The sequence below is a fragment of the Camelus dromedarius genome, chromosome 9 (genome assembly GCF_036321535.1).
Source record: "Camelus dromedarius isolate mCamDro1 chromosome 9, mCamDro1.pat, whole genome shotgun sequence".
NCBI classification, from domain to species: domain Eukaryota; kingdom Metazoa; phylum Chordata; class Mammalia; order Artiodactyla; family Camelidae; genus Camelus; species Camelus dromedarius.
This window is the reverse complement of record NC_087444.1, coordinates 64,873,474-64,890,320: the sequence shown is the minus strand read 5'-3', so window position 1 is coordinate 64,890,320 and position 16,847 is coordinate 64,873,474. Positions and strand designations below refer to the sequence as shown.

Here is a 16,847-nt window from a genome sequence, read left to right as displayed (position 1 = left end):
TTCCATTCTCAGCTGTAACAGCTGTCCCTGTTACAGGGACCACACGTTGCAGCCAGGCTTGTGTGTGAGGTATTTTATTCACTGTCCTCCCTGCATGACTCCCTACATCAGGAGAGGGCCTCAGGGTAGGGTCCCAACCCCGCCGCCCACATCCCCACTGACACCCGCATCTCTTCCCATCTCCTGCATGTGGATTTCCCATCCCAGCCGAAGCGGCCTTGTCCCCTTCCCTCCCAGCCTAGTGTGGTTATTCCTGCCTCTGGATGTTGATTTTGGCCTCCGTTGTGTCCTCTGCCTTCCTTGAAAACCGGGGAAAACCACCTTTCTCGGGAACCACACCTGAGTCACCCGCAGCCCCGCAGCTCTGTCACCTGCAGAACGCGTGAGCTCCTGTGGCTCCTCACTGACACGCCAGTGCTGCCCGGTGGTCAGTGCGCGGGCCCCAGGGGCCAGGGCCCTGGGCTCAGGTTGGGACTGCACAGTCGCAGCAGGGGGGCTGGAGGAAGTGGTTTCACCTCTGCGCCTCGGCTCCTCCAGTTTCTCAACACCCGTGCATTAGACTCTCCTGGAGGACTCGTCAAAACCCAGACTGCTGGGCACCCCCTCAGAGGTTTTGATTTCTGCTGTCTGGGGTGGGGCCTGAGGCTCTGCCTTTCTGACAGGAGCGCAGGTGAGGCTCATGCTCTTGGTGCAGGGACCCCACTCTGAGAACCGCTGTCCTGGTCATTAGGGAAGGCAAAGGGAGATAGAGAAATTCCTAAAAATCAGGCAGAATCATGTGGCTCATAGTAAGCCCTTGACACAAATGTCATGCCAGAGCACTCATGCCAGAGCATCCGGCCGTCTTTAAATTCCTGACAGGGGTTATGGAAAAAGCAAAACAGAGTCTAGCACCTGGCCATGCCAATTTCCTGGCTCTGAGACCCTGGGAAAAATCACCTAGCGTCTCTGGGCCCCAGTGTTCTCATCTTCACGGGTTTGTCTTGGGGCAGGGGTCCCTTCCCAGGACAGCCTGAGCTCCTTGAAGGGGCATAAATCACAGCTGATGCCTGATGGGTGTTCTTGAACCAAATCAAGTTGGAAAGACTGAAGCTGCAGAGTACAGCACGAATGTGAGGGAGTCAAGCCAACACAGGCTCCAGAAACATTGAAAGCGTGGGGGGTGGGGAGGGTGCTGCAGGGCATAAGATCTGGAACATCAGTGAGTGAAGCCAGCCAGGTGTAGGACAAAAGGGGAAGGTGGGGACTGTGGCCAGTCAGGAGCCAGGCTCCTTCAGAAGGGGCAGCCACCATCTCTTTCAGTGAGACGTGGCAATGTGTAAGCGCGAGCCTGGTGTTGTCAGTCACTCTGACTGGCAGAAACTGGAATGAGAGTCATTATGTGAAATCACTCAGAAGTCAAGCATGACACCCTGTGGACCAGACCCAGCCCACAGCTGTCAGCTCGGAGTCAGAGCAACTTAAGGGCGGCTGGCCTGGGCTCAGGGCTAGAATTCTGAGGACTTGGTGAAGGAAATGCGGTGGATGGCAGGCTCCCCAGGGCTGGATCAGAATCATTAGGATTTAGATGGGTGTTTGGCTTCAGGGCATTTATTTCATGTCCCTCTGTACAGGCCCTGGGGCCAGGTGGGGGAGGGGCGGGAGACCAGGCAGGGGGTAGCAATAAATAACACGGACAGACGGAGCTCCCCTCCAGACAGATGAGGTTAAAGAGGGTTAGAGGGGAGCCACAATGCAGAGGTGGGGGGTCTGGCAGGGCAGGGGCAGCTGGGAAGGAGGGGGAGGCCAGGCCCCCCCGGGACCTCACGGTCATCTGCCCCATCCCTTTCCTGCCCCAGCCCCCACTACTTTTGGGAGAAAGGGAGCCCACAGCCAGTGGGGGCCAGCGAGGGTCCTGAGGGGGGGGTGGCCACACGGGCTGCCCCCAGCTCCCTCACTTGACACGGATTTCAGCATACTCGGCTAGCTCCTCCGTCAGGGTGTAGCTGTCCTTGGTGGGTCGTTTTCCCAGGTCTGAGTGAGAATAGCTCAGGTCCAGCTCTGGGGGTTCCCCCCGAAGACCCAGCAGCCTCCTCTCAGATCCCAGGCGCCTCTCACTCTGTGAATGGAACCAACCCATTAGGAGGTCGTGTTCTACCTTTTCCAGAGGCAAAGGCTAGACCTGCTGGCACCCCCACGGCTCCAGAGTTGAGTCCCAACACCCTGGGTGAGCCTCCTTCCTCAAGGACCACCAGCCCAGCCGGCCCCATAGTGTCTGGGGCCCCCTCTGGAGCCCCTGCTAAAGCTGATCCCTACACACAACAGCCCCCTCACTGCTAAGCCTGAAAGTCACCTACAAGTCAATGTCACCAAGAAGCCATCTTCAACATAGGAATTTGAGGGCATCCAATTCAGTCCGTAACACTTCACCAAATTAAAGCCACCTGGTCGGGAGTCCGCTTTCCTCAATTTTTGTAAATGTCTGGCTCAGTACGTTTGGGTCTGGTGTGGTCCCCTCCTCAACCTGGGAGATGCTGCAGGTAACTTCGGCATCCCTGGCAAGCTTTCCATCCTCCTCACCCCGACACAGGCCTTCAGACACACACACGCAGGACAGTGGCCACAGACAGACAGAGGGGAGCAGCAGCGGGACAGAAGAGACAAGGCCAGAAGTGCTGGGTAGGGCCAGATTGAACCGGGGACCATTGTGGACGCCTGACAGGGACGCAGACACATGCACGCCAACCCCACGGCCCAACGAGGGCCCGGAGGTGAGCACACTGAGGCCCCCGGAACCTACCTCCTGGGGTGCTCATTCCAGGGTAGAGACCTCTCTGGACTATTAGAGAAGGAAATGCAGTCATAGACCCAGGTGGGGAGGATGAGGGCTTCCCTCAGCCCCGAGCTCCACAGCCCCCTTCATGGCCTCAGTCTGGACGCCGCCTCCCAGCCCAGGTCCAAGCCAGCCCTCCACACTTCCTCTCCTTCCCTTCTGAGGGACCAGCTCCCCCTGCCCCCAGGCCATTCCCAGACCCTTGGTGTCTCTGGCATCCGAGGTCTCCAGCTAGCTTGGAGCTACGGGGCTCCAGTCTCACCTCATACTTCTCTGGTGCCCCGGAGATGCGGAAATCGCTGCTGAACAGGACCGGGGGGTTGTCCCCCGCCGAGAAGCTGGGGCTCTCTGTCACGTTCTTTCTGTGGGGCAGAACATAGCCCCAGTGGGACCCCAAGCCCTCCCTTCCCCCTCCCTTTCTGCAACCCCATCGACCTTAGGAGTTTGGCCCAAAAGACCCCAGAGTTGCTCCCCATCTCCCTAAGATGGGGCCGGCAGCCCCTTCAGAGTGACAGCTTCTTCCTGTCCACCAGCGCCCGTCTCTCCCCTGCCTCATGGCTGAGGAGGAGCCACCTGGCCCCTGGTCTCTGCCGCTTTCAGGACCCCAGCCTTGCTTCTCTGGGTTCTCCTCATATGCCCTGGGGCTGTCTGCCCCTCTCGCTGCCAGGATGTGGAGCAGGGAGTTTCACTGATTGTCGGAGGAGCTGACGTGTGTGGGCTCTCACAGCAGCGGTCCCAGAAAGGAATTAAGGAAAACAGCAGCAACGCACTTGTGGCAGGCAGGTGTGGTTTGGGGTGGGGAATGTTTTTGTTCCCACAGATGTGTGTAATCACGGGGGCTTCTGGGACCAACTGTGACTGATGCTGTGGCTGCAAGCCAGGGGTACCGGCTCTCCCCATCACACCGGAGTGTGTATGGGAGAGTTCCGGGATGGCAGGAGCCCGTAGCATAGAATGTGGGGAACAGGGAATGACTGGTGGGGAGTACTGGGCCTGGGCACTGGCAGGCGTGACCCGACCGCAGTGGCTCATGTCAATGGGAGCCCTCTCCCCTCCATCCAGCTGAACATTCTCAGAGCAGAATTCGCCTTTCTACACCCATACCTAGCCCACCACCTGCCCAGCTTCCGCCCAGCCTCCTCTCTGCCCTTGAAGGCTCCCCACCCCTAGCTCAGCCCCGGCAGCCCACTCACTTTCTGCGTGTCTGGGTGATGTAGCAGACGATGGCAATTAGGATGGCAAAGGCGACCACGGCCCCCACGGGCCCGATCTTGGCCCACATCAAGCGGTCTGAGGAGAGAGAAGACCCAGGCGCCCTCAGATCTGTTGGTGGGAGTGAGGACACCCACGCTCTTAGGAGACAGGCTAGGGCAGAGTGAAAACATTTGCACAGCTGGCACATCCTCGCACCGACTGACTGGCCTGGAGGCCTTAGTTGCTCAAGGGCCCCAAGAGGGGCCGGTACAGTACAAGCAAACTCAGAGCAGCCTCTCCTAACCGACTGCAAAGGGCATCTTTACCACCTGATCCACTGCGGAGCCTGACCCGTGTTCAGGGGCCGATGGTCAGCCTGGCGGAGGGGAGCTTGGATCCGAGAGGAGCGCCACCCCCCTTCCCCGGTGGCTCCCCATCCCTGGCCACACCACTCACGGGCTCCCTGGAAGGGCAGCTCCAGACTCTTGGTGCCGTAGAGGTTGCTGGAGGTGCAGATGACCCGGGGTGGGGCCTGGGCCTGCCCCCGCAGCGTGAGGATGCTGGTGAGCAGGAGGCCACTGCGCTCAGAGTACACGAACTCCCGCTCTGTCTCGTTCACGGTCACGTTGCGCGAGGGCAGCTCGAAGGCCACGGTCGGCTCCGGGTTGGATTTGACCACACACAGGCACTGCACCGTGTCTCGGGCCGCCGCACAGTGGGACTCCAGGAGGATCACGGGGGCAACTGTGGGGGAGAGACCGAGACCCGGTGGGCTGGTGACAACACGAGGCCAGGCCGCAGGGACTCCCGGGCTGAGGACCAAGGGTGGGGGTGGCAGCCGGCTCGGAGATGGGCTGCCTGTTCCCCTTTGCACTATCTCTTATACCCTCTCTAGCTTTGTTCACCTTGTAGAACGTAAACAGATTGTGGTACTCCCTGCTCAAAACCACCTTCCAACTGCACATCCCCACCCCAACCCCATGTCACTTGGAATAAACCAACTTCTCCTTGGTCTGCAAGGCCCCGCAGGCCCTAGCCACGCTCTGGTCTCCTCTCACCCTGGCTTATTCCCTCCCAGTCACATCAGCCTCCTTGCTGTTTCTCATCTCTTGAAACTTCTTCCCACCTTGGGGCCTTTGGTTTCTCGCTCAGCCTGGAACACTCCCCTGACACCTGCCAAACTCACGCCCTCACTCCATGCAGCTTCTGGGCACCAACCATGTCTCTTCCTGTGGCCACCCCGTGTGCGCTGTGCCTCTGTTCGCTAACCATCCACTGGGGTTTTCTCCCCAGCACTTACCCCTCCCCATGTTATATACTGATGTGCCTGGTCTCTTATTTCCACCAAGACAGGCTCTTGCAGGGGGGAGGGTATAGCTCAAGTAGTAGAGCGCGTGCTTAGCATGCACAAGGTCCTGGGTTCAATCTCCAGTACCTCCTTAAAAAAATGAGCAAATAAATAAACCTAATTACTGCTGCCCCCACCCCCCCCCCAAGAAAAACCCAACAAAACAAAAACACATTCTCTTGCTCTGTCCCACTCTGTCCCCGCTACTTAGAACCTGCCCTTCACCTTGCAGGAGCTCTGGGAAGACTTGTGCACTGAATTCAGCCAGCCTCTCTTTCAGGCCATCCAGGAGCTGCCTCTTCTTATCCCCAGAGCTCCCTGCATCCTGACCCTCCCTCCCACATGGGATTCCCTGGGCCTCATACACCACCCTCCACCCAAGATCACGATGTTGAGCTTTGCTTTGCTCCCATTTGAATTACAATAATGGTACAGGTATGTGTTTTTTCCTTTCATTTTCCAAAATACGAAATTCCAATTCACTGAATTCAGTGAACACTGAATGTTGCTTTTTTTCAACTATGTTCTTTTTCCCTCCTGGAGAGTCCGGCACTCCCTTCTGCTCACTCTAGTCTGAGCTCGGTCTGGTTCTCAGTTCTGACCAAAACTCACACAGCGGCAAAAGACCCTGGGCCCATCTACCCTACTTATTTTCCATTTCCAGCAAAAAAAAAAAAAATATGCAGGTAACAGTGATGGGCTGTTAGGTGAGTTATATGACCAGTGTATTTGCAAGAGATGATTCCAATTGGAACCTCAATGTATATACACGTTTCTAAGTCTAGTAAATTAAAAGTTAAATATTCCACAATTCTGGTAGGCACACATGCACTATGCTTGTAGTATTAACACATCACATAATAAATTACTGACAAACTTGAACTGACAGTGATTAAATTGTGTAAACCCTTTCATTCAAGACTGCACTGCTTAAAAAAAAAAAAAAAAAAAAAAGACCGCACCACTGGTGCTGCTGTGACAGTGTCCGTCCCCAGTGCTGTGGGAACGCTGACACCCTTGCTGCATGTGCTCAGCATCTCTGAGGCGTTGCCAGCAGCCTCAATACCTACGAAACCCTGACTGATGCTAGACAAACCCCAAGTCCCACAAAGAATGGGAAGTTTATAGCAGCACTATTTACAATAGCCAAGACATGGAAACAACCTAAATGTCTATCGACAGATGACTGGGGATAGAAGATGTGGTGTATATTTATACAATGGAATACTACTCAGCCATAAAAAAGAATAAAACAATGCCAGTTGCAGCAACATGAAGGGACCCAGAGATCATAACACTAAGTGAAGTAAGCCAGAAAGAGACAGAAAAACACTGCATGATATCACTTATATGTGGAATCCTAAAAAATGACACAAATGAACTTATTTACAAAACAGAAACAGACTCACAAATATAGAACAGACTTATGGTCACCAGGTGGAAAAGGGGTGGGAAGGCATAAATTGGGAGTTTGAGATTTGTAGACATTAACTGCATCTAATATACATTAGATAAACAAGTTTCTACTGTAAAGTACAGGAAACTACGTTCAATATCTTATAGTAACCTATAATGAAAAAATATGAAAAAGAATATTTGTATATATATATGTATGACTGAAACATTATGCTGTACACCAGAAAATGACACATCATTGTAAACTGACTATATGTCAATTTAAAAAAAAATGAGGAGTTTAGGGTGAGACAGCTTTGGCTTGAATCCCAGCTCTGCTACCTACTGGCTAGTGGCCACCATCAGGCCACTCAGCTTCCTGGACCTCCAAGATGGACTTCTCATCTGTACCAACAGGAGTAATGGTCCTTTACTTGTGAAGGGCCATGAGGACCCTGCTCCGAAGTGGGCCGGTGAGTATGTTGGAAAGGCTTAACATTCCAGCCAGGGATTCAGGATTAGATAAATGGAGCCATTCCAGCAGAGGGTGCACGTGAGCAAAGCCTTGGCAGAAGGAGGGTGGGGCTGACTCCAGCCTGGAGTCCAAAGGAGAGATGAGTGGGAAACTGAGGATGCCTAAGACTTACAGGGCACGTGGGACTTGTCAGGCGCTGTAGCCACTCCCCATAACATCCTTAGTCTTCATCACCATCTTTAGGGTAAGATACTGTTATACCCATTTTTCAGAGAAGAAAATTAGGGCTTAGCAAAGGTGAAGTCACTTGTCCGGGATCACGCAGAAGGATGGAGACAGAGCTGGGATTCGGACCCAGGTCGGGGTGCCGGACATCAGTAACACTTCAGTTTCCTCCCATTAAACTGGGGTAAAGGGCAGTCCCTGCCCCCAATCACATTGTTGCGAGAACAAAGTAAGTCAACATGTGCAAAGGGCTCGGTCTCCTGCCTGTCATGAGCTCTCAGTAAGTGCGAGCGCCCTGCATGTCCCACACGTGCTGGGAACCCCACTCCAGGAACACCCACTTCAGCGTCAGCGAGCACTGAAGGCCCAGCTCCAGGGAACACAGACTTAGGGGACAGAGAGGGGCCTCAGGGGTGGCTCTGCCCAGCAGGCTGAGGCCAGACTCCTAGATGGCAACACAGGCCTTGGTGCCCAGTGAGGGGCTCAGTGGGGGACGGGGCGGCACAGCTGCTCCTCCGCTCCAGCAGATCAAAGGCCTTATTCTCCAAATCTGTTGTTTGTTTTCAAAAGAGGCCAGATTAAGGGAGTCCTTCGGTATCAAGGACTGTAGTGGGGGGTGAAGCAGCCAGGCGTTTAGAAGTGGGCAGACAGGAGTCCAAAAGAATCCTGGCTCCGGCCAGCCTTCCAGCTACATGGCCTTGGGGAATTCTGACCTTCAGTTTCTCCTCAGTCAAGGGGGACAGTGAGAACAATGCTGCTTCAAGGGGTGACCACAAGGGCCCAGCAAAATAACACGTGCCGGCGATGTAATCCTCAGCCCTTGATAACCGTTTGCTGCAGCCACTCTTCCTATAGGGGAGGGTCTGTGACCGAAAATGTACGTGAGATGGAGGTGTATGTATGTTCAGGGGCGTCCAGCAGATTCTCAGAGGGGTCTCTGACTCTTACACCAAAGAACCCCTGGCTTGGGAAGCAGATGTAACAGGGAAAAGCATGTGGCAGAGGGGAAGCTGGCCCAGGAGGGCAGGTTTGGAGAAGGCAGGGGATCGCACAACCCGCACGCGTGATCGCATCGGATGCTGTGAGTGAGCAAAGACCGGGAGGGAAGGTGCCCCAGGATGAAAGGTTAGCGGAGCAGTGACAGCGATTGCCATGTGGTGGGAGATGGCCCTCCAGGAATGACTCGTATCTACCACTATCGCCACACGCAGAGTATTGAGTATGCACTGTACTCGATGCCTTCTGGCAACTTTGTGTGGTGGGGACCATCGTAGGTGGAATAGTTGAGGCTGGAGTGGTGACGTTTGGAGATAAGTGGCAGAGGCCAGGCTGGAGGTGAGGAGGAAGCAGAGGGGAATGGAAATATGGAGGTGATGTTCCAGAGGGAGTTACTGGAGGAGGGGGAGTGGACGCTGTGACTTGGGAGCTATGACCTAGAATGGTGGCTGGGGTGGGGGTGGGGCACTGGCTGTGCTGTCTGCACAGAGGAGGGCAGGAAGGGCCCGGGCTGGCAGTGGAACAATGAGCTTCATTCCTAAGACAGTCAGCTTTTCATATGCATCCATCTCATCTCTCTGGTTATACTATATCTGCTGATAAGCTCGGTGTCCTCTTGGTCCTATCCCCCACCTCCCACCAAGCCACACAGCCCATGCACATAACAATAGCTCGATCAATGTATTCTGATGTCATAACATAGGATGAGGTCAACTTTGGGGAGTACAGAAGAGTGGAACCAGACCTCTGGATTTGAATCTCAGTTCTGCCGTTTTTCTGGCTGTGTGATCTTGTGCAAGTGGCGTAACCTCTCAGGGCCTCAGTTTCCTTCTCTGGAAACTGGTAACAGTAACAGAACCTCCCTTGTTGGGCTGTTGTAAGAATGAAAGTCTGGGTCCCTGTACAGAGCTTCTAACAAGTGCCTGGTACCTAGTGATGCTCCAAAAGGGTTAGATGTTGTGGTTATGATTTTAGTTAATGCAAAGGTACAGGGTTCAGAAATCTCCTTAGTCAAAAGCCAACTGAGGACGCAGCACTCTCAGCACTCTCAGGTGGAACTTTTATTTTCTTGCTGTGGAGTCCCTGCTTCCCTGATCCTCCTCTGCTGGAGCAAAGCTGACCCTTGGTTGGGGTGCGTGGGTGTCTCCCAGGAACCCAGGTGTCCCCCACCGCAGGGCCCGGGGGTAGGGGTGGGCAGGAATCTTGTCCAGCCGCTCGCAGGAGGGGCAGGGGAGCAGAGGGGGTACTCACACTCCACAGACAGGTTGAAGGCGGTGGCCCTCTGGCCATACTGGTTCTCGGCCACGCACCAGTACTCCCCGTCATCCTCAGGCGTGACGGCGGGCAATTCCAGCTGCAGCTCGTTCTCATAGATGACCGTGGCCAGAATCTGCTTCTCCTTGAAGATGGTGAGAATAGGATCCGGGTTGCTCTGTGTGGAGCACAAGATGGAGACTGTCTCCCCCTCCACGGCCACCACTGTCCCGTTCACCGTCGGCTTCCAGGGTGCATCTGGGGGGCAGGACAGGGGGCTGATGGTCAGAAGCCAGGGGTGCCTCTTCTGCCAGTCAACTCCCACCCCCAAATGTGACCCCCCGACCCCCCTAATCTGAGCACACCAGCTCAGATGGCTCAGGCAAGCCCAGGCCTGGCTGTCTCATTTACAAAAACAGGGGTTCTGCAGCCAGTTCTTGTGTTTGAATCTCGGCTCTACCACTTCCCAGCTGTGTGTGGACCCATGTCGTCACCCTTCTGGATCCTATTTATCTTATCCAGAAAATGGGTTTAACAATATTCCCAACCTCATAGGGGTCACTGAGAATCTGCTAAGTGACAGGCACTGTTTTATCCTGAACGAGGTAGATGAAGACCCCTGCCCATGTGACAGATGTTATGTAAGTAAATCAAATATAAAGCTGGCAAGATGGGGATACATGCTTTGGAGAAAAACAAAGGTGGGATGGGAAATCGAGGTAGGAACAGCTTTAACTAGGATGTTGAGGGAAGGCTCCTGTGAGACTAGAAGGAGGCGGGTAGGAGCCAGCTGTGGGGATGCCTGGGGGAAGAGTATTTGTGTAAGGCAGTCAGAAGCTGCTGAGTAAACGTTGGCTAGAGCTGTCATTATTATTATCCCCAGCCCTGGGCATTTTGCCTCAATAAATATTTGTGAATGAATGAATGAACGAATGACCTTTCCTTGGCTCCTAGCTAAGAATCCTGTCTGTCCAGACCCCTCCCCTTGGGTCCCCATAATGTTTGGGGTGCCCATGAAGTCTGGGTGAGTCCTGGGTTTCCCTTAACCCTCATTTTATAATGCAGACTTCCGGGACCAAGCCCAGATCTGGCCCCAGGAAACTGAATTTAACAAGCTTTCCTGGGCTGCAGGGACCACATCTGTCTCTTCCCATCTTGCCCTAGTGATGAGAGGGGTACAGAGTAGGTGTTCACCAGACACCCATAGAAAGAATGAAGGAACGCTTTAACCTGCAGCCTCCTCTCCATCTTCACCTCAGCCACAGATGGGGTGTGGCCCTGACCGCCCTGACCCCCGACTCGGCCCTGAGTGAGGCCATGTCCCCAGCGCCAGGCGCCTGCGCCCCCAGGGCGGCGACTCACACATGACGCTGAGCCCCACGGTGCGGTTGTCCTGGCCGTAGGCGTTCTCGGCCAGGCAGGCGTAGACGCCGTCCTCTGCGGGGGTCACCTCCTCCAGCTCCAGGGACAGGCTCTCGGCCACGGCTTCCCGGAGCACCGTGCCGTCCCGCATCCAGGTCAGCAGCGGCGGCGGGTTGCTGTCAGCCCCACAGAGCAGGCTGACGTGGGAGCCCTCGATGGCCTCCACCGAGGAGTTCACGTCCACAATCACCGGGGGATCTGTGGCAGCGGGGACACAGCCGAGGTCAGAGGGCCTGAGCCGCAGACCCCGCCCCCGGCCCCGCCCCCGGCCCGCCCCCGGCCCGCACCCAGGCTCACACTTGACGTCCAGGCTGGCGTAGCCCTCGAACTGCAGGGTGGTGTTGGGGAAGGAGGCCTGGCAGCCCAGCCGGTGGCCGTTGGCCTCCCTGGTGGGCACGAAGTGCAGCAGCGACACCTGCACCCATGTACCCTCGTCCTCGCGCAGTCGCCCCAGCACAGTGGGCTCCCCCAGCCCGTCGTGGCCCAGCCAGCTCAGCTCTGGGTGCAGCTCTGGGCAGTTGTCGGGCACCATGCAGCTGACCTCCACTTCTGTGCCTGCCACCACTTCCGGGGGGACCACAATGTTCGGGGTGTCTAGGTGAGAGGGGGAGAAGGAGCGTGAGGAAGCAGCATCGGACTCGAGGACACCCCCACCTTGTCTGACTCCATTCCTGGTACCTGGTCCCCTCCCTGTTCATGGATGTAGAATTCCTCCCACCTTCTCTCCTGGGTACTCTGCACCCAGAAGCCCTCTGCAGATACAACACCGGATGTAATAATGGAAACAACAATAGCGTGGTCTGAGTATGTTTTAGCGTCTAACTTGCCAGTCCTTCCAGCCATACTAAAACTAGAATGTGGGTAATATTATTTTGCTCATTTTGCAGATGAGGAAACTAAGACCTCAGCTAGTTCAGGGTAAACTGACCATGATTAGCATGCACGGGGGCCTGGGTTCAATCCCCAGTACCTCCATTAAAAATAAATAAATAAACCTAATTACCTCCCCCCCAAAATCAAACTAAAAAAAGAAAAGAAAGAAAGAAACCTCTCTCCTTCCCACATTTGCTTTGGTTTACCTTCCTGTGTGTGTGGTGTGGTGTGTGTAGTATGTCCTGGAGACGTGTCTATGTCTGGCTGTGAGTTGGGGGAGTCTGTTTCTGCATCAAGGCTGTAACCTGGCTCCTCAGATAGACTCAGAGTTGATGGGGAGCCAGAATCTAAGGACTCCGTGTCTCTCAGAAATGAGCCAGTGGGCCCTACTCTGATTGCCAAAACTCACCGAGCGCTGCATTTCCTTTGGCCTAAATTTAGGATGTTCTCTCTTAATATCTGAATCAGCAGCACATGTTGAAAATACACAGAAGAATACACAGTTCTGGTTTCCCTTGAAAATTCAGACTATCTGACAGCCATGGCCCTGCATTCTCAGCCAGCACCAGTCGGCCAGAGCTGGGCGCCGGGTACCGGGCACTCCTCTGAGCGCTTGACAGCTGTTCCCTCCTTGAGTTTTAAGTGCTATTCTTATTCCCATTTTACAGAAGAGGAAAACAAGGCCCAGAGAATTTAAATAACTTGCCCACAGTAGGCCAGCTCATGCAGGGATCCCGGGTCCTTACCGCAACCCCCAGGCCCCACTGCCCTCCTCCAGGTGTTTCTAGAAGAGTAAGAGCACTGTTTTCCTCTGACTACTTGGGACCCCTGCTTTGCCCATGTCTGTCATCTGCCCCGTCCGTGTGGGTATGGGCGTTTGTACTACTGTCCGCCTACCCCCTAGCCAAACCGACAAGTCCCTGGTCCTGCCAGCCAGACGTCCCTGGAAAGTTTCTGGGAGGACTTCCTGACACGCCCCCGCCCCCTGCACTGCTCTGCCCCCTGTACGCGCCCGCGCAGCAGCCTCTGGGGACTCACTGATGATGTCCAGGACACTGTGCTCGGAGAAGGTGTACTGGTTGTAGCCGCCGAGGTCCCCGCGAAAGTAGTACTTGCCGCCCAGCTCGGGGCTGAGGTTGCTGAGCAGGAGGGTGCAGTTGCGCAGGCCCAGGTCCCCCAGGAGGCGGCTGCGGCCCTGGAAGCTCTCGTGGACCACTTGGGTGCGTGACTTGAAGACCACCGGCGGGTAGTTTTTCGGGTAGGGGCTATTGAAGTACCAGACGCCATGCACGACCGCCGGCCGCAGCTCATCCGGGAAGTCGAAGCGGCAGGGGATGGAGACGCACGTGCCCTCGAAGGCTGAGATGGACGAGGGCATCCAGGCCCCCCAGTGACCCCCGCGAGAGGCTGTGGGCCAGCAGGACCGCTGAGATGGAGGGTCATGTCCTTCCCGGATGCCCCCAGCCCCTGCTCCCATCACCTTCCACTGCCCAAGTGGGCTCCAGGGACCCACAGAAACAACCCCAGCCTGCTCAGGGGCCAAGACCCCCGAATCCCTAGACCCCCAGCCATTACCTGAAATCATGATCCAAAACAGAGGCAGCGCCGTGAGGAATATCATTTTGTACAGCGAGTGAGCAACAGCTGGAGAGGGGAAAGGAAAGTAGAGGCCACGGGAGTGGAAATAGCGCCCCTCCTAAGACCAGGAAGCAGACCTGTTTGGATGTTCACCGCTGCTGCTATGATTATTTATTGTTACGAACACTTCTGTGGCATCAGCCATGTACCACCCCCAGTGCTTTACTCTATTATATGAATTAATTTGATCTCTTTGAGGTAGATGCAATTCTTAGTCCCATTTTATAGCTGAGGTTCAGCGAGGTTGAGTAACTTACCACAGTTGGTAAGTGGCAGAACTCAGATTCAAGCATTTGCAGGTCTGCAGACCCCGTTCAGGTCTGCAAACTTAACCACCTAACTGTCCTGTCTCTATGTGGTATGGATGCGCTAATAATTATCTTTACTACCATCATGCCCCTGGAGATCTCCAAAAAGTAAAGCCAGAGTCCAGGGTGGACCAGCCACAGGAAGCAGGAGAAGCTGGGAGAAAGGGGAAGTTGGAACCCCACCCCTCACCTCCGTCTCCCTGAGTTGGGAATGTCTTCTGGTCCCACTTGAAGCTGTCGGTCAGCCAACCTGGAACAAGAGATAGAAAAGTGCAAGGAGACAGGGGCCTGAGCCTCAGCCACCCAATTTCAGGACCTACTATGAGTTGTGGCTGTCGTAAGGCTGCCCGCATGGTCTCTGTTGCTCAGGGATGCTTGGGACCCTCCCACACAGCCTCAGAGCTACTCAGATCACCCCCCTCCACTCTCCTCCACAAGCTGTGATGGAAGAGAACTCTGGGGAAGGAAAGGAAAGCAGCAGAGCTTTGGGGTGGGGGGAGGCGGGCGGTGAATGGGGGGAGGGAGCAGATGTCCCACGGCTGAGGCCTGGGGGTGGCAGGCGGGGACCCGGCCCCATCAATGACTGGGTTTCACAGCATCAGCATTCCCAACATGCCGTGTGAATTCCTGCCGCCCTCTCCCACCCCACAGACGGCCCCTGGTGTCCTTACCCTCCTGAGGACCAAGCCCAGTACAAAAGAGCCCTGTTCCCTCAGGGGGAGGGGGTCTCATCCTGGGGGGCTTCTGGAGTAGGTGGAGGTGAGAGAAGAGCTGGGCACTACTGGCGGGGTTCGGAGAGGGGCCAGGAAGGACCAGGGTTTGGGGTGAGTAAGCTCCTGGCACCCGGCTGCTCTGTGGGTCGCCTCAGGGTTGGAGCCAAGGTTTCCAAGTGGCTGACTTTCAACACTCTCTTCCCACGGACAGACACATGCACGGTCAGACACATGCAAATGCTGGTATGAAATGTGACAGATCTAGACCCAGCCAGAAGGAGCAGGCGCACACCATAGGGACCCGCATGGACAGAAGCCAGGGCCCTGCAAGCATGGATGGGCACTGAGACACACACAGTCACAGAGGCACACCTGCGCCACCCTCCATCCTGCCCAAAACACACCTGGACTGACACGGGCCCAGCCTTCAGGCACACACACCCGGATCTGCCTGTGTGACATGCTCACAAAGGCAATCGGTTGGACATACACACAGAGGTCCATGGACAGACACACCCAGACACGTGATGACGGACAAGAGGCAGATGCTATCTTTGTACCTGCGACAGGAAGGTACAGGACTGACAAAGGTGAGGGCCACAGGGCCTGGGCAGACCTGCAAAATGCAGGTGTAGACCGGGCATTCTGAATGGGGGTGAAAAATGGTTCTTGGGGTGGGGTCCGGAAACGTCTTAGCTACTACAGTGGTTTGTGGCTCTCTAAAGGGCCACAGCACCTAAACATATACAGTAAATCCGTAGTTTTAACATTTCAAGGGGGAAGAAGGATTAGGAAAAACAGGTCATAAAATTTCCTTAGTGGGGTGTCAAAAAAGGCAGAGAAATACTGATATGGATTAAGACTCACGCGGAGAGGTGCCTGCGCGTGCGCACACACGCCCCTTCATGCACTCAGGTGCTGGAACTCGTTCACTCAGAGCTCACTGCCCCCACCCCCTCCCAGATGGCAGGATGCAGGTGTCTGATCAGCTGGGCATCCTTCTGCTCTTCACCTGGCCCAGGACCACTTCCACCCCATCTGCCCCAAACATAGGAGCCTCCCTGCAGCTGTTGCTGCAGAACCTCCACCAGAGGGGTTCTGAGGAGCGTGCTTCATTCTTTCTCTCTGTGTTTTCTTCCCAAACCCCTGGGGTTCCTGCCCATGGCCAAAGGAGTCCTAAGCAACACTGTCCCCCCTCCTAAATTAGTGGCAGTTCAGAGTGACCCGCCGTGGCCCAGGCCACAATGCCTTGCGCAGGCCCTGGGCGACCCTGCCCCTGGCTCTCAGCCCTGGTCCTCCGCTGTCTTCCCGGCCCCGGCCCTCTCGGCTGTAGTACTCACCTGATGCTCCTGCTTCTGTACCCTCTGCTCCGCCGGCCCGCCCGCTCGCAGTCCCCTGGCCTCCCAGGGTCTAGGCCCCCACTTGCCGGCCCCTCCCCTCCCCCTGGGTGCCAGGGGCCGCCTGCCTCCAGGGCCCAGCTCCTCCCTGCCCCCGGGGGAGGGGGGCACAAAGGGCCCTTGTCACCACCGCTCGAACTGGGCAGCCTGACGCCTGGGTTCCACGAGCTCCTTCCCGGAGGGGATGGGGGTGGCTGCCTCACTCGTTCCCCCTCCATCACTGCGCACCCTGGTTCTGGGTCCCTGGGAGGGTGCTCTGATATCTCTGGAAGTCTCAGACTGAGAGGCAGAAGGCATTGTCCTCAAGCTTCTAGGGAATTTTGGTGGTAATTTAGAGATAACCCCAGGCCCAGGAGGCCACAGAGGCCAGTGTGGCTAGAAGAGGAGGCAGGATGCCCACTCTGGGTCCCAGTAACCCCCACCCCCTCTAGAATTACTTCCCTGAATCATGTTTGGTGCCCACATCCTGCTCTATTCTCTTGTAGGCTCTTCTGGCCATCACAAACGACTTTGTATATTGACTGTCTCCTCCGTGAGAACATGACATCCAGGAGGACAGGGCTTTGCCTGTTTACTCCCAGGCTACCCTGCCGGTAGAATGGCTCCTGGCAGTTAAGATGCATAAATGCAGTTTGGGTGCACAAATGTGTGCCTCAAATACCCTGTGGCACCTTCTGAACAGAGGCTTTTGCGTTTGTTCCTTCCTCCCGGAAAGCTCCTCCAACCCCATCCCACTCCCCACTCTGCCGCCCGCAGTGGCCTCATTTCAGTTCCCATCTTGGATGCCACATCCTCTG

At 55.6% G+C, this 16,847-nt stretch overlaps 1 protein-coding gene across 3 annotated transcripts; it reads right to left on the bottom strand.

The window, feature by feature from the left end:
- Nucleotides 1–1,574: 1,574 nt before the first annotated feature.
- On the bottom strand, nucleotides 1,575–16,061 carry MAG (myelin associated glycoprotein). Of its 3 annotated transcripts, XM_031456806.2 has the most exons (12): nucleotides 14,612–15,987; nucleotides 14,131–14,190; nucleotides 13,570–13,638; nucleotides 13,033–13,401; nucleotides 11,419–11,715; nucleotides 11,062–11,319; nucleotides 9,697–9,957; nucleotides 4,463–4,750; nucleotides 4,006–4,102; nucleotides 3,075–3,174; nucleotides 2,780–2,818; nucleotides 2,013–2,098 (listed from the first exon to the last, which is right to left on the bottom strand). In XM_031456806.2, the coding sequence occupies exons 1-11, from the start codon at nucleotides 14,670–14,672 to the stop codon at nucleotides 2,792–2,794; spliced, it is 1,887 nt and encodes a 628-aa protein (XP_031312666.1). In that variant the 5' UTR covers nucleotides 14,673–15,987; the 3' UTR covers nucleotides 2,013–2,098; nucleotides 2,780–2,791. The 3 variants fall into 3 exon arrangements, with proteins under 3 accessions (XP_064345349.1, XP_031312665.1, XP_031312666.1); XM_064489279.1 differs by lacking the exons at nucleotides 2,780–2,818; nucleotides 14,612–15,987 and adding an exon at nucleotides 15,994–16,061 and having other exon boundaries at nucleotides 1,575–2,098; XM_031456805.2 differs by lacking the exon at nucleotides 2,780–2,818 and having other exon boundaries at nucleotides 1,575–2,098.
- Between the last annotated feature and the right edge of the window lie 786 nt (nucleotides 16,062–16,847).

Bases quoted from the DNA above. Each gene is read 5' to 3' on its own strand.
- MAG (XM_031456805.2), bottom strand. From the start codon at position 14,672: ATGAGACCCCCTCCCCCTGAGGGAACAGGGCTCTTTTGTACTGGGCTT. The intron at 4,751-9,696 runs GTGAGTACCCCC...TCTCCCCCACAG, and splicing joins CTTCAACCTGTCTGTGGAGT to TTGCCCCCGTGATCCTCCTG. The intron at 3,175-4,005 runs GTGAGTGGGCTG...TCTGCCCCACAG, and splicing joins ATCACCCAGACACGCAGAAA to AAAGAACGTGACAGAGAGCC.